General features: G+C 37.5%; 1 protein-coding gene across 1 annotated transcript; it reads right to left on the bottom strand.

Moving 5' to 3' along the window:
• Positions 1–415: 415 nt before the first annotated feature.
• On the bottom strand, positions 416–20,351 carry ASNS (asparagine synthetase (glutamine-hydrolyzing)). The gene is made up of 12 exons (XM_079152432.1): positions 20,217–20,351; positions 16,755–17,026; positions 12,169–12,406; positions 7,289–7,474; positions 6,954–7,055; positions 6,375–6,502; positions 5,370–5,496; positions 3,323–3,429; positions 2,773–2,873; positions 1,528–1,609; positions 1,283–1,438; positions 416–772 (listed from the first exon to the last, which is right to left on the bottom strand). The coding sequence occupies exons 2-12, from the start codon at positions 17,001–17,003 to the stop codon at positions 563–565; spliced, it is 1,686 nt and encodes a 561-aa protein (XP_079008558.1). The 5' UTR covers positions 17,004–17,026; positions 20,217–20,351; the 3' UTR covers positions 416–562.
• Between the last annotated feature and the right edge of the window lie 454 nt (positions 20,352–20,805).

Here is a 20,805-nt window from a genome sequence, read left to right as displayed (position 1 = left end):
TTTTGCACAACAGCAGAGCTGAACAGTTGCACCAAAGATTCCTTTAAAAACCTTTCAAAAATTTGACCTCAGTTCTGGAAAAATAGTCTCCAGGAGGTTCACTAGCTCAACATAAGAAAAAAATGAATCACTATTTTACACAATAGAATGGTCCCAAACTCTTACAAAAGACTCACATATACAGGGTCTGCCTAACCAACTGTAAGGAATGTGGAAAGAACTAAGAGGGAAGTCACAAGAGGACCACACTAGGATCAGACAAGTCCACATGTGTATGAGGCCCAAACATCTTTCAAAGCAGTTCTTGCAGATATCTGACCACTGCCCCTTCCTCCCTATATCCTCCTTACTATGATATGGCAAAAGCCATTCCATTTCCAGTTACCTCTAATGACAGAACTGTATGAATACAAACAAGTGGAGAAAGTTTTAGGTATGACTTTTATTTCTTTCAGGCCCAAGTAGGCATGAGTGGTTGAGTCTCACTGCTCCCCTACCTATCCCCAATGCCCTTACACCCCTAGAAGAAACATTTACTTTCACTCCATAACTTGGAGAGTGCCTATGCTTTGGCATCTGACTTGTAATGGCTCAGAGTGCGGGCAGAAGGGTCAGTGGCATTGATCCACTTGGGCATCCAGTAATGGGTCAGCCAGTCAGCTCGGCCTGGATAGTGGCGTTCAAAGATTTGACGGTAATAATAGCCTTCTTTAGTTTGAGGAGTGTTGAAAGGGAATTTTTGGGCTGCAGTTGCCATCATCGCATCATCAACCTATAAGAATAAGGGTGTAAGAGCAGAACAGCTTTTCAAATGGCATGGAAATACTTGTATTTGATCTGTTACCACAAAATGAAAATGAAGTTAAGAGAAGGCATGACTATAAATTGTACAAAACCCTTTGATCACCCATCACTTGGAAAATACTACAATATCCATAATGTGCACAGCTATAGTTAACTTTCAAAAAATATTCACATGCTATTTCTAATACTTAGTGATTGTTTTATTTGCTCGTGTCTAATGTCTGAAAGTACCCCCAAATGGGTTAAATGCTCAGTGATGATTAGTAAGCCTCCCCTCTCCCCCTTTCAGTTCTAAATACAACTTTATAAACCTTCATGATCCTTAATTTATATCATTCTTATTTAAAAAGAGATGCTGTTTATAAAGACTCTCTCTCCTATATACACCAAGCATTCAAACTAAATACAAAAAGAACAGAGATTCCAGCTCTGCATCTAAATTATCCTACTGCAGAAAACATTTTTAAAGACCTCATACCTGATGTTCAACATATTCCTGTAAAATCTTAAACCAGGAATTCTTAACTGAGGTTATCCCATCACTGAAGGCCTCTTTGGGTCGCCAGAGAATCTCGTTAGGTATCAGGTTGGAGTCCTCAAATGCCTCTCTCAGGAGATGTTTCTCTATCCCATTCTGACATGAAGACAAAAGGAGTATCAGCAAAACTCACAAATGTAACCTGAGAGCAATGGTAGTGTTTACCTTGAGCTGATTTTACCTACTTTTGGAATTCTCATTTCTGGTGGCAGAGACAAGTAATAGGAAGAAAAACGATGATCCAGAAATGGGACTCTCAGTTCAAGGCTTAAAGGAGAAAATTGAAAAATCAAAATCAAAATGGGTATTTAGTACCTGCCAATTTAGGTTCAGGCTGAGTTGCCTAGCAATGGAACCAGATTGAGTAATGTTGGGATCACACAGCCATCTCACAACCTCCTACTGACTGTTCTAAACTAATGGAAGAATACAGACATCTTCATTCAAAATAAAAGACATTATTTCATCTATTGTGTGAAACTATCAGCTTGAGAGTATTACTTTTACTTTTCCTTATACGAAAAGTTAAATGTACAACCCAAAAAGCAAAATAAGTTAAGAATTATGAGTAGCTGATTGTTAAGAATGTATCTTGCCTAGACCTTTCTGACTCCCAAGTTTTTTCTAGGTGAGATCATCTCTTCTCTTATTAACAACTGCAATGACAGTTCAGTATTTTAACACTACCTGATTAATATTTCACATACAGTATGCAAAATAAACCAACGTTTCACAATATTTCATCGAATGCCACATCATCTATGCCATGAATCCTAATGATTCTGGTTAGGGCAAGCAGATAGGATATTAACCATGGGTCAAGCTCATTCCCTTTCGCCCATTTAATTATTTCCTAAACTAAGTGTGATTCAGTAGAAGAAACTAAAACATTTAACGTCAGTTGTGTATTACATGTAGTAAGTAAGAGTCTTTTCAACTCTACAACATGACGAGTTAAACATGAAAACTTAAGCCAAGGGAGAATGCCACCAAAGAACCTTGGTTTATAATCCAATCAAACCTCCCTTATCTTTGTGCCCCTTAGAGTCACTACAGCATCAAAGAGGTATTGTGGGTGCTCAATACTTGTCATGTGGAGTTTATAACCTTAGCTTCTTTTTAAAAGACCTCAAAAGAGCTGCAGCTGCCTTCCCTGGGGGTCAGATGTAGAATGTTATTAAACTTTAAAGATGGAAACTGTCTGAAGCAACTCAAAGAAGACCTCTCCCCATTTCCACAATAGCACTTTGACTTCAGCCCAATTCTTTGGGGGCTAAGTAAAGAAATCAGCTTCATTTGCTCTATAAAAGTCACACTTTAGAACATACAGACAAGTGAAAAGAAAAAAACAAAATCAGCCACTGATCTTTTCATTTTTTGAGAGTTGTTTTGTTTTGTTTTGTTTTAAATCATTTCTTAAATCAAGTTACCCGTGGGCAGCAGTAGTCCGGTCTGCACGGAGAACATCAAACAAATAGAGTTCCTTCAGTAGCCTCTCACTCTCCTCCTCAGCCTTTTCAGGAGAAGGAGCCTATTTTACAAAGAAAGAGCTGAACAACAGCTTTGCTAGTGGCACACAGAACTGCTTTTACTTCTCCCTTTTACACATATTCCAACACTGGAGGTGGGCAAGACAGAAAGCTAAACAAGGGGAGGGACAGGAGTAAATGGCCTGGACAGAGGCAGATAGTGCCTTATAAAACACACTGTCCCTACCACAACTGCTAACATGACAACAAATAAAGTGGACGATGAAATAGAAAGGGAATTCTAGCTTTGTTCATTTTAAAGAGTGAAAATCATCTGATATTAAGACTTCTTTCTCTCCCAAAGAAATAAATAAGACACTATTGATTTCCTCATATGTATAAACTCAGAAGGTACTCAGAAAAGTCATTGTTAACACTAAAAAGGACAGGCAATAGAAAACAGTCAAATGTTTCCTACTAGCACAAATGTCCCCTGCTTCAGAGTGCTCACCTTGTGGAAATAAATGTAACCCTGTGTAAGTTCATCAGATCCCTCTCCAGAAAAGATCACCACACTGTCTGTGTTCTTCCGAATATACTTGGAAATTAAATACATACCTTAAATAAAAGAGAAATTAATGTTAATGTCAACATAACCCTCCACCAAAAATGCCTTTTATTTGACTTTCAGAGACAACTGCAGGCTTTACTACCATACTGGACTTTGTATGAATAGAAAAGAGTTTTAAAATAATGACCTTACACTTACAAGCCATTTATGTGGACTTAATTCAAAAGTTGTACCACTGCAATAAAATAGCCCAGAAACTATTCTACAATTTCATAAACAGGTTTAAAAAAATTCTAATTTTTTAGACCAAGAATATCTACCTTAAAATTTGGCTAAACTGAACAATAACTCAAATACCTAAAAATCATGCCATGAATGCTGGTATTAATACACAAAAATAAGGGTTTGGGGAGTGCTCGGGCTTAGATGTCATTTGTCCCCCAAGAGTTCCTGTGTTGGAGGCTTGGTCTGCAGTGTGGCCATGTGACAGGTAGTAGGACCTTTAAAAGGTGGGCATACTGAGAGTTGGGTGGGTCACTGGAGACATCCCCTTGTTAGGGAAGGGATTAAGGTAGTTCTCATGAGACTCTTAGTTCTTGGCGGGGCTAGTTGTTATAAAAGAGCCCGTTCCTAAGTGCTGGTTTCTTGTCTCTCCTTGTTTCTCTCCCTCTCGTGCGTGTTCCCACCCGATGCCACCATGAGGTGGCACAGCCAGGAGGGCCTTGCCAGGCTGCCACACTGAACTTTCAGCCTCCAAACTTAAGTTAACTCCTTTTAAGTTAACTAATCTTAGATATTTTGTTACAGCAACATAAAACAGACTAACCTAGGTAGTTTAAATTTTGTTGGACTGACTTCCCAACACTCCCCATTTATCAAATTTCACATGTAGTTGAGGCAGCTGCATAAGTAATTGAATCATGTCTGCTTTGTACCTGCTCCACATCCCTTTAAATCTGTGTCTCTTCTTAACCTTTTTTACATTATCCCTCTCCTCAGGGGAGACTTTTAAACTCTCCCTGGCAAATCCACCACCGACCCCATTAAATTCAGTAACACAGATAAACTGTGTATCTATTTACTCACTGTAATGCTTTAGAGGGCAATGAGCCATTGTATTACCTAAGGGATTTTTTTGTCCTCCCAAGTCACATTTTTTAAAAATATTTTTAGTTTTAGATGAATACAATATGTTTATTTTTATTTATTTATTTTTATGTGGTGCTGAGGATTAAACCCAGTGCCTCACACATGCTAGGCAAGTGCTCTACCACTGAGCCACAACCCCAGTCCAAGTCAAATGTTTCGATAAAGAGGACTATCTAAGCTACTGGTATTCTACAGGATTAACAACATTGGCTTTTTCTGATTTGGGGTATACTTCCTATATCAATATGTGTCCATCAGATAAAACTAGAATTGTCTGTATAGCTAAAGAACAGCTAGTGATTGACAAGTTGTGTGATGGAATATTTACCAAAATACTTATATCTAAAGTAAGTATTCCTTAAGGAAAATGAATTACAACATATACACCTAGTTCATTCATTCTTAAATAACATTTCTTAAACTTAAGGCCCATGTGTTGAAGGCCTGGCTCCCAGACTACGGAGCTATGGGGAGACAGTGGGACCTTTAGGAAGTGGGACCTAGCGGAAGGAAGTAGATGATTGCGGGGTGTGCCTTGAAGGAGTTATTGGGACCATAGCTCCTCCCCTTTTTTTGCTTCTCCATCACCATAAGGTGAATAGCTTTACCCCACCATATACTCTCAATTGCAGTGTTTTGCCTCACCTCAAAAATAACAGAGCAAACTGACTACGACTGAAACTTCTGAAACCATGAGCCAAAATAAACCTTTTGTCCTCTTAATTTTTTCATGTATTTTGTCACAGCAGTGGAAAGCTAACCGCTTAATATTTTTAAAACCTCATATTTGTCTTCAGCATTTAAAAAGAAATCCTTTTAATAACATAAAATATCTTACCTACTGATGCTCGAATTGTTGTAATGTCATAAGTTTCCAAAGAAAATATGACTTCATCCAGGGCCTGAATGCCTTCCTCAGAGTTAAAAAGGACTTCATGATGTTCACTTCCAATATGATTTGCCACCTGATTAAAGAAATACTCAAATTCTCATTATTCAAAGAAAATAACTACCCTTGAAAATGAAACAATAGTACCTCACAAAAAATTATGAATTAGTAGTAAAAAATAAACAAGGAAAATAAGAAATAATTCCCCAGGACACCACATTAATTTCTGGCCTCCTCTCAACCACAAAATATAAATCTCCCATGAGCCCCTCCCATTCCAAGACGGCAACCCAAGAGACAAGAAGCTCCCAAATAGTACCACTCCCTCCCCACCTATTTTATCTAATCTGTTATCTTTCTCTAGTTCTAAGTGCTTCCACTCTGAACTTTTTGTACTCCTGAAATGCCTGGTTTTAGACCCTGGGTGTTATTCCTACATAGAATGGCCCCTGGCTCCTTCTACTTTCTTAGGCTGTTTTGCCTTCCCCCAATAGCAATCAACTCTCATTGAGATTGAACTCCAGTTCTTTCTTATCTATTCTAAGTTCCTCCAGATCAAGAACCAGATGTCCAACAACTGAATATTTATAAGCTCCCTCTACCCACAGATCTAAGCATTATGCCTTATTAAAAAAAAAAAAAAAGAAAGAAAGAAAAATAAAAACAGTTAATATTCACGAAGTACTTACTACATATGCTAGGTTCTAGACCACATCTTTCAAATGAATTATATATTTTTACTTCAAAACTATCCCATCACACTTTTATACCCAGAGGACAGTATATGACACAGTTGATATTCAATTGGCATTTCAATCTATTTTAACATATTTAATTTAAAGCAATTACTAGAGTCAAAAGAGTGGCACAAATAGAATCATAAATGATTGGCTTGATTTTCATTCTAATAACAAGTCTGCTAAAACTACATAATGAGCAGAGACAGCATCTTACCTTTCTAGCAGCCAGTAAATCAGGGCTGTCCTCCATGCCAATTGCAAATGTCTGGAGAGCATATTGTACTTGGGCCTCTTTTAGCTGCTTCAGCAGGGTGGCAGCAACCAGGCTAGAGTCCAAACCGCCTGCAAGCAAAAGAACAAATACGCTGGTTACGTGCTTAGCAGGTGTGATTTACATCCTGCCAAACATCGGGATTATGGTTTTACCATTTAAGATCCCCAAGTTTTATAAACTGAAACGAATCTTGACAAGAGAAAAATACAACATGGTTTTTACTGGATACTATCATAATGGTAACTATGTGAATTGGTTAAAATCACTACCCAGAATTCTCAGGAATATGTGTTAACTAGCTATTACACTAATAATACAGCTATGGCATAACTAAATCACAGTATTAATATAAATATTAAATATAGCTTACAAAAAACTTTTATGTCCTATAATAAAGGAAAGATGAAATCTTATAGCAAATATGTTATAGTGGAAACCTCGGGGATGGGTACAAATCATTTCACTTAAACAAACACACGCTAAATATTCTTAGTTATTTTTTTTTTTAACTAACTTCACCTGATAAAAGGCAGCCAATACGCCTGTCTGTCATCAAACGCTTCTTGACAGCATTATCAAAAAGGATGCGGAGGTTGCTCTTCACAGTTTCTATCTCAAAACCTATAAACACACAAAGTAAATGAAACAGCTCCAGAAAGGCTGGGGCTGAGTTAGTTATTGAAGTGAAGTTCACAATCACCCAGTTCCACCACCATGGCGATCTCTCAAAAGGGGAGCCTGCCAAATCCCAACGTGTCACCTCCAAGTGAATTAGATATAGCAATAATGTGAGAATATGACCATTTTCCTTTAGGAGGGAGGGAGTGGTGGAGGGATAGATGGGTTTTTGTTACCTGGGAAGAGTTTCTCCACACTGTCATAGAGGACATGCAGTGGCTCGTCCCTGCAGTGATGATATTTAACCATTTCCACTGATGCGACTTTGCCATTTGGTTTTAAATCCAAAACTTCATAGTGTCCGGGAAGAAAAGGCTCCACTTTTAAAAAAGGAGCTGTGGAGTGTTTCAAGGTAACAAGACCTAAAGATTCAAAAAGATAATCTTCAAATAAGGGAACACTTCATCATAACTTCCATAACAGTTAACATCCTAGGAATTTCCTGTTTATTTTTCCTTTTTAATATACATCCATGTCCATTATATAAGCAAAACAGGGTGGGGGGTGTTAATCACCCAAAGTTCTACCATCTACTCACTAGGGAGATAAAAGTGGCATAGTGATATATATCAAAATTGCACTAATTTGTAGTAATTCAAAACAATGGAAGAAACTCCAGCATTCAATTCCCTTTCCCTAGATGGAATTTCTGATCAAGAAAATTTTATTGGGCTGGGGATATAGCTCAGTTGGTAGAGTGCTTGCCTCGCATGCACAGGCCCTAGGTTCAATCCCCAGCACCACAAAAAAAAAAAGAAAATTTTATATTCTATAATAAAGCAAACAAATACAAAATGAAAAGATACAAGTAAAGAAAAAAAGAGAGAAATTTAATTGTTAATTTTACGATATAATGGCAGTCATTTCTTTGTCATCACCAAGGTATTTTCAGAAAAGAGTCATAGTCATCAAAATAGACAGGTAGACCAATGGTACAGAATAGAAGACACAGAGACAAACCCACATAAGTACAGTAATCTCATACTAGACAAAGGTGCCAAAAACATACAATGGAGAAAAGACAGCCTCTTTGACAAATGGTGCTGGCAAAACTGAAAATCCACATGCAGTAAAATGAAATTAAAATCCTACCTCTCACCCTGTACAGAACTCAACTCAAAATGGATCAAAGACCTAGGAATCAGACCAGAGAACATGCACCAAATAGAAGAAAAAGTAGGCCTGAATCTCCATCACATTGGCTTAGGACCAGACTTCCTTAACAAGACCCCCATAGCACAAGAAATAAAAGCAGGAATCAATAAATGGGATAGATTCAAACTAAAAAGTTTTTTTCTCAGCACAGAAAACAATCAATAATGTGAAAAGAGAGCCTACAGAGTGGGAGAAAATCTTTTCCACACAAACACTTCAGACAGAGCACTGATCTCCAAAGTTTATAAAGAACTCAAAAAAACTTTACACCAAAAATACAAAGAACCCAATCAATAAATGGGCTAAGGAACTAGGCAGACACTTCACAAAAGAAGATATACAGGTGATCAACAAATATATGAAACATATGAAAAAGTAATTAGAGAAATGCAAATTAAAACCACCCTAAGATTTCATCTAACTCCAATTAGAATGGCTATTATCAAGAACACAAGCAATAATAAGTGTTGGCATGGATATGGGGACAAAGGCACACTTATACACTGCTGGTAGAGTTGCCATTGGTGCAGCCACTCTGGAAAGCAGTATGAAAATTCCTCAGAAAACTTGGAATAGACCCAAAGGACTTAATATCAGCATACTACAGTAAAGCAGTCAGCCACATCAATGTTCACAGCTGCTCAATTCACGACAGCTAGATTGTGGAACCAACCTAGATGCCTTTCAACTGATGAATGGATAAAGAAACTGTGGTATATATAAACAATGGAATATTACTCAGCCATAAAGAATAAAATTATGACATTTGCTGGTTAAATGGATGGAGTTGGAGAATACCATGCTAAGTGAAATAAGCCAATCCCAAAAAACCAAAGGCCAAATGTTTTCTCTGATAAATGGATGGTGATATATAATAAGGGGAGGGTGGCGGGGACAGGGGCAAGAGAAGAATAGAGGAAGTTTGTATTGTGTAGAGGGAAATGGGGCGGGAAGGGGTGGGGGAAGAAAAGACAGTGAACTGAGATATTATTACCCTATGTACATGTACGAGTACATGAATAGTGTGAATCTACATTGTGTACGACCACAGAAATTAAAAGTTGTACCCCATTTGTGTACAATGTATCAAAATGCAGTCTGTAAAAATAAAAAATTTAAAAAGAGGGAAAAAATAAAACTATTAAAAAAAAAAAAAAAAGAGCCATGGTTCCCAATCCTTTAACAAGCAAAATGCTCCACTGTCAGGTACATCAAAGTCAGACATATTTAGAAGTCAGACATCCATCCCACGATCGTCTTTATATACCATGTGTGAACAGAGGCAGATAATTTAAATTTCTTCAGTAATTTCCTATAGGCAATAACTAACCAGACATCACTATCACCTTTGACAAGAAAGTCAATGTTTTGCTGTGACTCGTAACTGCCTATCTCTATAGAATACACAGCATGATTTACTATCTGAGCTTATTAACATAGTAATCTCTGTAGTACTGAATACAAAGACCAAAAGACCCAGATGTTCTCACTAGCCCACAGGGGCTGGGGTATAATGGAAAGGTTTTAAGTAGAGAGTATCAAGATCCAAATGGATATGTGAAATGGCAGAGTTAAGGATATAGACAAGAAAAATCAAAATTTCAGAGGACAAATTGGACATAAGACTATATAGTTCCATATCAAGTGACCATTAAGTTCAAAGGAAACCCAGTAAAAGTAGGAATATTTTTTTTCTTTTTTCTTTTCAAGTAACTTTTAAAATCAGAAAAAGTAAGTTTTCCTACTTTCTTCTTCTACATGATTGTTTTGGCTATTCTGGGTCCCTTATAAGTCAATATGAATTTTAGAGTCTCCCTGTCAATTTCTATGAAAAGGTCATCTGGGTTTCTAACAGATTGAACTGAATCTGTTAATCAATTTGAGGAGTACTGTCATCTTAACAATGTTAAGTCTTTGATCCATGATTATGGGATACTTTTCCATTTATTTATATTTCCTTTATTTCTTTTAATCATGTTTTATAATTTTCAAAATACAAGTTTAGCACCACTTTGGTTAAATTTATTCTTAAGCATTTTATTTTTTGATGCCATTGTAAATGCAGTTTTTTCTTGTTTTCATTTTCAGAATGTTCATTGCAAGTATATAGTGTTTACTGCATCTTATACTGCAAACCTGCAAAACATCTTCCTGAAATTTGTATCTATACTACACAAGGAACTATTACAACTAAATAAGAAGACAGATGACTCAATTAAAAATAGATAATTCAGAAATGAATAAACAAATTCTGCTGCAGTTAAACAGTGGATTATTTGGTGATTAAAAAAAAAAAAAAAAAGAAACAGCCAACAAATAAATGACATTGAGGAACTTTAAATGCACATACTAAGTGAAAGAAGCCAGTCTGATGGGGCAACCTACTGTATGAGCATAACTTTAAGACTCTCTGAAAAAAAAAATTATAGAAAGTAAAAAGATCATTTTTGCCAGGCATTCAGGAGCCAGAGGAATAGGAAAAATGAATGGCTGATCACAGATATCAGATTTTTAGGACAATGAAACTATTCTGCATTGTACTTTAAGGTAGATATATGGCATTATGCATTTACCAAATACAAAGAACTGTATAACACAAAGAGTGAACCTTAATATAAACAATGGACTTCAGCTAATAAAACATATCAATACCAATTCATCAGTCCTAACAATTATAGCACATGACTTATAAGAGTGGAGGAAACTGGGAGAGAGGGAACATGTGGGCACTCTGTACTTACCACTTCTTTTGAGACCATAAATTTCTCTTTTAAAAAAGTCTATTAATTTTTTTAATGAAATAATCCTCAGCAGGAAGAAAAAAAAAAAAATGGGAAAGACTCTGAATAGACATTTCTTCAAAAATGATATACAAATAGCCTATACTCATAGGAAAAGATTCTTAATGCCATTGTCAGCAGAGAAATATAAAACCAAAACCACAGCAAGATACCAAGTCACACACACTAGGATGGCTAGACTCAAGACTCAAGTGTAAGTATCTGTAAGGAGGTGGAGAACTGAAACCTTCACACATTGCTGAGGAGAACATAAAATGATATAGCCACTTTGGAAAACAGTCTGCAGTTCCACAATGAAACACAGTGACTACATGACCTAGCAATTCCCCTCTTAGGTATATACCTAAAAGAAATAAAAACATAAGTCCACAAAATCTTGTACACAAACATTTATAGCAGTATTATTAATAAGTGAATTAATAAATGGATAAATAAATGTGGTATGTGATGAAGTATTATTTGGCAATAAACAGGACAACACAGACAAATCTTCAAATTTTCTACCAAGTAAAAAAATCCACAAAATCCCATGTAATGATATGAATTTATTTATATGGAATGTCTAGAATAGGGAAATTCATAGAGATAGAAAGCAGACTGGTGGTTGCCAGGGGCTGGGGAATGGGGTAAGGAGGTTGCAGATGACAGATAAGGAAAGAAGCGGAATGACAGATAAAGGGTACAGGATTTCTTTTTGAGGTGATAAAAAAATATTCTAAAATTGACTGGAGTGGCTGGTTACAGATATCTGTGACTGTATGGTAAGGTTCCACAGTGCAATAATTGCAGGGCCAAGCCTGCGATTACAATATGACACAGGAAAACTTGCACATACCTATGGGAGCAAACTAGATGCACAGTATATTGGCATAACAAACATAAATGTACTACAGACTCATCCCTCAAGGTTTATAGAATTTAAGTACTGACAAGGGGAGGCCCACTCCTCTGTTTATAAAGAAAACAAAACTCGAAGGATCCATGACTTAGTCACTGGTAAAATATTCATTGCTCCTCCCAGGGGTTTATCAAATATGATCTAGACGAAAACACAAAACCAGGGCATGAACGAAAATTCACAGGAAAAACTCCCACATTACCTTTAGCTTCTGAACACACGGCCAGAAATCCATCTTCTGTCATGGCTTTAAACAAAGGTCTGACTCCATAGGTATCTCTGCCCAGGAACACTTTCTTATTGGCAGTGTCCAGTAAAATAAAAGCAAACACCCCATCCAACATACAAATGGTCTGCTCAATTCCTCCTCTGTCATACAGGTGAAGGATTATCTCACCATCCACTTTCGTCTGGTATTCAAATTCAAAACGCTGTTGCAGCTTAAGAAACAGAGCAAAACGAAATGTCAGCATCTGTGTTCACTAACAACTTTTTATGGCAAAGTTGATTCAATATTTCTGTGCTCTATAATAATTTCAAGCACTTTAGTGGTCTAGAAGAATTGTGGCATTATCAAAATACAGCTTACTTCAATTCACGATTCTGCTAGTTCTTTACAACATAAGGTTGAATCCTTCAACAATTTTAGTTGCTGTCTTATAAACTGGATGTACAGTGGCAATGTACCAGAACAGTTAAGGCATGGAGGACTGAAAATGCATATTATATACATACTATATATGTAATACATATATATTTACATATACAGTCATCCCTCAGTATCTGTGGGGGATTGGTTCCAGCAGCCCACTCAGATAACATCTGCAGATGCTCAAATTCCTTAAATAAAACATCGTAAAGTTTACATATAACCTAGAAATATCCTTGTTATAGTTTAAATCATCTCTAATTATTTATAATATCTAATACAATATAAATGCATGCTATGTAAACGGTTGTTAGACTGTATTGTTTAGGAAGCAATAAGAAAAAAACTGTACATGCTCAGTACAGAGACAATCCCCCCCCCGCCCCCCCCAGTATTTTCACCCATAGTTAGCTGAATCTGTGGATATAGAATTCATGAATATGGAGGGTGGGCTATACAACGTCTAAGTTAAGAAAACAGTTAACTCAGTTGTCAAGACACTATAAAACTAAAAATGTGTTTTGAGCAACTATGAACTTTTGGTCTGGGAATAGAGTATTGGCTAAGGTTCTTCCTGATCAGCCTCAAAGACCTACTTGTGAAAATATAAAGAAAAGACACCACTTTGTGACAAATAAATGACTCCATCATAATGACAAACACATGATCCAAAACAAAGCTACTTATCCCCAGGGGTGAACTACAATATCCAGTCCTTCCACCACTGAGTAGCATTAAAGCTACTTCTCACTGATAGAGAAAATGACAGTGGGGCTTTATCAGACCCACAACCCACAGGAACAGAAGAGATGGTCACCGCCACCACATGCAGAATGCTTGATTAAATTGTGCCTAATTCAGTGGCTCTCCACTACAACTGACAAACTTCTGAGGGTGTAAAGTCCTCAGTGTTGTGTGCTTTGTACTTATACTCACATTTTTGGCTGACAAGAGAAGTTAACAGAAATTTTAAAAATCAGGTGGAAAGCTTAAATAAGCTTAAACATTCAGAACATGTTTCCAAATTTCAAAAAGTAAATCTATATGTATTAACACATGACCTATAAATATGCTTCATAGTCTAGCTCATTTCCTAACATGTGAAACTTTTGTCTAAAAGCACTCACAATCTGCCCAAAAAAGAGCTCTGGCTACTTGTACAATGCTATCACCAAGTCACTCCTCCCTGCTCTGAGAGACTACCAGGATGGTCCTATTATTAGCAGATGGAATCTGAAAAGTCTCCTGCTGCCCCTTCTGGGCTGAAATACTTGAAGGACAAACAAACCTAATGCATTTGGTGGTAACAGCAAGTAAGAGTTTTTCCAAATCTATCTCCCCCATCTCCAACCTCCTCTAGTTAGTTGAATCTCAGTTTATTCAAAGAGTAGAGGGGTCCCTTGGTTAACAATTCAAGGGTTCATTACCATTTGCTACCCTCCTGAAAACACACTTCAATGTTTCCCCTTAAATAAAAGCCCCATATATGGCCATAATGCCAAAGTGATACTGGTATTTGACTTGCTGGTTGTGGACCTCAGACTTCTTCATTCAGTCTCCCTCCAATCCCAGCACCACATCTGTAGTTCTGTAGTAGCAATGTACTTTTTTTCACCGCCCCCAACCATGGGGGTGGGGGTGGGGAAGGAGCTTATATTATGGAATACTCCATATAAACCTAAAACATTTATTTTACTCTTTAGATAGGTTTCTAGTAACCCAAACTCAGAGACTTGGTAGAAACAACAGAACTCTGCAAATACAATATATTTAACCAATTTAGAAAAGAAATATTTTCACAATATTTCATTACAACTTTTTAACAAAAATTAACAAGCAGCAATGTTGTTCAAGCAAAACAAGGCACTTCCTACCTTATTTAAGGGAGAAGCCAGGCCAATATTGCCACAGTACAATGTAGTATTCTCATGTATAAGATACTGATTTGACTTCCAAAGGCGTTTGAACTGCTTCCCTCTTTTCCCTCCCACTAGCATGAAACTCCACTCTTACCTTTCCTCTTCACCATTTCATCTCCAAGTACCTAGAAAAATGATGACCATGTATATAGGCCCTTAATAAATCTGTGAAAGGAATCTGCTGAATAATAAAAAATTTGCAAATGGGAAGCCTATTGTTAAGAACATTCCTATAAGCAAACAACAAGGCAAAAGCTGTTGTTCAGAGATGAAAGTAGCCAAAGGGTGGCTACAATATAAAACACTACCAATGAATGATGGCATATATGAAGAAGTCTCAAAAAAACACCATGGAAAATCACAACTAAATGCTCAAACCTTATCTAAAATCCGCCTCAATACAAAACAAAACAAAACAACAAAAAATACCCAAACAGCTCTAAAGATACTCTTAGGGACACTTGGGAAAGTTTAAATATGGACTGAATGTTAGAGAGCATTATGAATTCTTAGGTTTAATAATTGTATTGATGTTAAGTAGAAGAACATGCATATCCTTAAGTGGTAAATGCTTATACATAGAGACAGTAAGTGCCTTATTATCTGCAACATACTCTCAAATTATTCAGCCAAATAATGAACATATACATGTGATTAAGAGATAAAGCAAACAAACATTAAAATTAAGATGCTTGTTGTTCTTTTTTTTATGTTTGTAATTTTTTCAAGATCAAAAGTTGGGGAGGGAGTTGATGAAAAACAACTTGTAAATCATATGTAAATTACTCAAGAAACATTAGCTAAACAATCTTGTATTAGAAGATTGTTATCAAATTCAGCTTCCTAGGATGCAAATTTCCAACCCCTCACCCACTCTTATCCTGAGAATAAGCTTCACTGGATTAGAAAGTTGTTCCAATTTTAGTGCTGCTAAAAGTCTTAATGCACTTGACTGCATTCAGCCACCTTCTGCCCTTTGATTCTGATTAAGTATGCAACCGCATACAAGACTCAGTGGCAGTATTATGTAAACACCGTAAGTACAATCATCTCCAAACTAGTAAATTCTACACCTTCCTTAAAAATCTCAATTGCTGCTGCCCTTTGAACGATATTCCTACTTCTTACTATGGCTACTAAGTGCAGCTCCATGGACCTGCCCACCTTCCCAACCCCACCTTCCCTACCTGTCCCTCATTTACTCACTACGGTCCCACACGGCTGCATCCCACCACAATTCTACTCCACATGCTACTCCCCTGTAAAGGAAGTGATCTTCCCAGCCTTGCTTTCCCATCGGGTCTCAGTTCAAGTACTTCTTCAAGAATCCTTTTCTGACTACCCTTTCTGGAAGTGGATGTCCCATATTTATCACCTTTGTATGTGTTCTTTGAGAAAAACTATTATATGAAGAATTTTTTCTGTTCCCTAATACTTCTTCAGTAGAAATGGCTGAATTACAAACAGCTGGTCAACCATCACCAACTGGTAAAACCCAGAACAGCAGCTGGTATGTCCACTGACATTCTCAAAATGAAATGCATCTAGACCCCTGTGCACAATCTTCATAGCTCTCAAAAACACTGAAAGACAGTCATCAATGTCAAAGAGGACCAAATACTGAATTTGATATGACCCTTCCAATCTAGGATTATTTGGCTAGAGTTTCCTATAAAATTCATATATCATTTGCAAGTTATTTTTGCTTAACTCCTTCCCTAATTTTTAATTTTGAAAAAAATTTCAAATATACAGACTAAAGCAATGAGCACCCAGAATGAATAACTGTTAATATTTGCCCATATTTGCTTAATATCTCTTACACAAATGCACATATTCATTATTCAACTGAATTATTTGAGAGTGTGTTGCAGATATTATGACACTTTTCCTCTATATATTTCCTAATAAGTTCCATTAAGGGCAGACTTAACTCTCTTCTTTACCACTGTAACTCCAGTGTCTAACACAAAAACTAGCACAGGCACAATTAATATTAAAAATGTTAACAGAAAAAAATTGTTAGAGTCAGGGAAGCTTAAGTTTTTTTGGTTGTTGTTGTTGTTGTTGCTGTTGTTTTTGTGACCAAGTCAATTCACCTCTTTGTGCATCAGAGTCTTGTGTACCTGGATGACTAGAGTAAATGTGAAAAGTAAAAAAGTAAAAAGCATTATACAAAATATGTTAAAACATCCAAGTAGTTCTGAGGTTTTTGCTTACCGCCTTGTGGTTGTAGATTTCACCATTGTAACAAAGCCACAAATAAGGGTATTTCTTCAGTCGAATTGGCTGCATTCCAAACAGTGGGTCAACCACCGCCAACCGGTGAAATCCAAAGCAGCAGTTGGTATATCCATTGACATTCTCAAAACGAAATGCATCTGGACCCCTGTGCGCAATCTTCATAGCACTCAGACACTGAACAGAAAGGCAGTCATCACTGCCAAAGAGGGCCCAGATGCCACACATGGTGCAACGAGGCTACCAACTTTCTATGAAGATAAAAGCAGAACAAATATTCAACATCTAATCCAAATCTGATTAATCCTCCATTCTAGAAATTTGCATTAACCACTTCAAAGGGTGAAACATAAAAGATTTATCTACAGTGATTTTCCATTAGGTTGGCAAACACACAGAAGTAGATTTGATTTACTTAAAAGTATACAAAAAGGATGAATGACCTTTGCACCCAATCAGCTACAGCAGCTTGGCACCCAGGCAAAGTCTGCATCTCTTCCCACCTCATGAAGTGGCGGTCAACTAGAGCTAGCAGCACTCAGGTTACATTGTCTTTGCAGCCTAGGTTTCCTCCCAAGATACAGATAAGCATACAGACTGGTTCCAGCCTAGCCCAACTTTCTCCACTCCAGAATCGAAAAAGCCCTCAAAAATCCAGGAAACTCTCCTCCTGGGTCTCCTAGACAATTAAATACCCTTTATCTGCACTAACTGCAGGTGGAATATGGAGGGTATAATAGCAGATGGTATATGCTAAGTATAATATTAAGACACAGTTCTTGCAAGCTTTTCGTATCTTCTAGTTTACCTCTAAGTGATTTATTCAAATGTGATTGAAGAATGAGAAAAAGAAAGCAATATAATCTGAATCAAATATTCTAACAAAACATTCTACATTGACAGAAGATACAAAATCTTCACTATCATAATGTCCTCAATAACAAAAATGTTCTCAAATATTTTGGTCTCAAAGCTGCACTGAGCAGTAAGAAAGCAACATCCCTAAAAACAAAAACAGGGTCTAGGGATATATTTCAGTTGGTAGAGTGCTTGCCTCACAAACACAAGGCCCTGGGTTCAAATCCCCAGCACCGCAAAAAAAAAAAAAAAAAAAAAAAAAACACACTTGGCACATCCTTGTAGGCCAGGAAGTAAATAATTTCTACAATTGTTAATTCAATTTCCAGTTTCAAATTAGCAACTGTGAAATAAAAGGCTTTTTCACTGGAATACCCAGCTCAAAACAGTTATTTTAATCAAACATCTGTAACTTGGAAAACAACTACTATATTTTTTAAGAATGCAAATCTGAAGCAAATGTCCAGATAATTTGGGACAAGCACACTAAAGAAAAAACATATTCAAATTACATTTACTTTGAGCGATCCTCTGAGAACATTTCATTTGTATCTAAATGAAACAAAGTTTTGGTTGTCCTTGAAGACCAGATCAAAATAATGGAAAACGTTCATTTATGATTACATGAATGGTATGAATCTACTTCCTGAACAACCATATAAACGAAATGATGTACCCCATTTGTGTACAATGAATCAAAAGGCAGTCTGTAAAAAAATAAAAAATAAATAATTTTAAAACAGTAAAGTCTAAAAACCCCATTTGTGTACAATGAATCAAAATGCAGTCTATAAAAAATAAAAAAATAATTTTAAAACAGTAAACAGTAAAGTCTAAAACACTTTGCTAAATTAAAATAAAACATTGATTTAAAAAAAATAAGAATAATAATGGGAAATGGTACCAACTTAAGCAATTTGGAAATGAAGTACCACAAGTCCTTGCATCCCTTGCATGTACTTTGGTCAAATAGCCTAAAATGAAAGACTTACTAGTTTAGTGGAAGATTCACTAAGATTTGAAATAATACTAATAAGCAATCTATAAAAGTTAAAAATGGGGTGGGAAAGTGCTTTGAAAATCAAATATAATCTTCAGAATCATTTACTTAAAACTTCTTAATGCTAACTAGTGAATCCCAGTATTAGGCCTGTAACGGGGAAACACACTCTGACCACTAACTTAAAGTGGAAAGAAGAGGAACAAAAATTTGTGAAGAACACTTATTTCTCCAGAAGATTAAAACCAGAACATTATTGTTATTGGAATCAGTCTTATAAAAGACAGCGAAGTTGTCCTATTTGCTATACTTTTTCCTTCTGTTGCCTGTTTCCATTTTCCATATTTCCTTCTAAACTTACACAGCTGTGCTATGCAATACCAATATAAGCCACGTATGTGGCTCCATTAAGAAAGTAAAAATAAAAAGGTGAAATTTAAAACATTTAACACAATACACTCAAAATAGTATCAACATGTAATTGAATTCAACATGCTATCAATATTAAAAAAATTGATGGCATATTTTACATTGCTTTTCCTACCCAATTTTGTCAAAATCTGGTGTATTTCATATGTACAGCACATTTCAATTCAGACTAGCCAGCAGTTCAAATGTTCAAAATATGAGATAACACAGCGGCTACCAAATTAGCCACTTCAGTGTATTTAATTTCTATGCTTATCAATTACTTAAACTTCCTCAGATCGCTTAGTTTTTACTTATGATCTCAATAACCAACTAGAAGGCAGGTGCAAGACCTACCTAAATTCTAGTTAAAGTAATGTGATCAATGAAAAAATAGTTTTTCAGTGCTTCCAAATTATTAAGCAAGCACTCAAGGACACGGGCTAAGAAAACGCCCTTTGTTTAAAAAAGTAACATTAATCTGAAGCCAGGCCTGAAAAACAGCTGTCCGTTAAGAAAAGGCATGTTAGTTCTTTTGCCTTTTTCAGTTACTTAGCCGTCTGTTTCCCTAAACAGATCTCTTCTCGGCAGGGTTTGCTCAGCAGGTCACTTGTTGAGTGTTGCATTCTACGGTCTAGGTGGAACTTGGGGTGGGAAAGGGGAAGGGGAGGCAAGGTGGGTTGGAGAGAAGTAAGCAAGCACGTACAGGCATCCAGGCGATCACTGCCAAGCCAGAGACCTTCTCTCCTAAACCAGGACCTAGGCACTGCATCGCCCCTCCACACCCGACTGCAAACCGGCCACGTGCACGTTCCAGCTGGTTCGCAGCAGGAACCTCGAACTGCTAACATTTCACAGGCTTCAACGCCGTTAAAAATAATAACATTTACTGAGGCCAAACTTTGGCTGTCGCTGTCTTCTCTCTCAAGCGGTTCGGTCCCCCAGGTCGCCATTCAGTCAAATTCTCAAGGCCCGGACAGAGATCCTCCCTCCTCAACTTGCTCCCAGGTGCGCAATAATCGCGCCGGGGCATCAGCCCCGCCCTCGGTCCTCTGCCAGCGCTGCAGCATCTGCCGGGCGCCAAGGAGCCGCATGTGCCGGATGCCTGGCTGCCACACATCAACCTCGCCCTCTCCGGCACACGAAGGGCGCTGCGCTGAGCGGCCCCAGCTTACCTAGTTGTGAGTGGGTCGGGCAGGCAGCAGACCACAGCTGTGGAACGCTGGAGGGACCGCCGGCCTTCTCCGGACTCAGAGCCGCCTAGCTCTGGTAACGCGTGCGGGAAGTTTCATCATACCCGCGAGGACCAACCAGCGCGCGCAGGGGCGTGGCCTCCAGTGCCGACCCGCAGACGCGGAGGGCGGGGCCGAAGGCGGGGCGGGGTGGAGGAGGCGGAGCCGTAGGGAGAAAGGAGGAGCTATTCTGCTTCCTTTTCCTTGAGGTGTTGGGTACCTGGGAAAGGATAGCTTCAGAGATCTGGCCACAAGCCCAGGGCTACCCGACTGTATGGCAATTAGAGGACGTTCTGAACTTCGTTTGTTCCTAGGGAAATCATCACCGATTTTGGTTACAGTGTCCCCTCTGCAGGAGATCTCCTCATACCTTTAATTTTAAAGTCTTTAGTTCTCCCTTTCCAAGAGAAAGTCTGATACGTATATGCATACGTATGCATTTGCTAAAATAATAAACTACAAAGTGGAGAAGGATAGCTAAAAGGGTGATAATTGTGTTCTGTCTACCTCCAAGCAGCGTTAAAATTGCCTT

The sequence above is a fragment of the Sciurus vulgaris genome (genome assembly GCF_902686455.1).
Source record: "Sciurus vulgaris genome assembly, chromosome: 8".
Taxonomy (NCBI): domain Eukaryota; kingdom Metazoa; phylum Chordata; class Mammalia; order Rodentia; family Sciuridae; genus Sciurus; species Sciurus vulgaris.
This window is presented reverse-complemented; position numbering and strand designations above follow the sequence as displayed.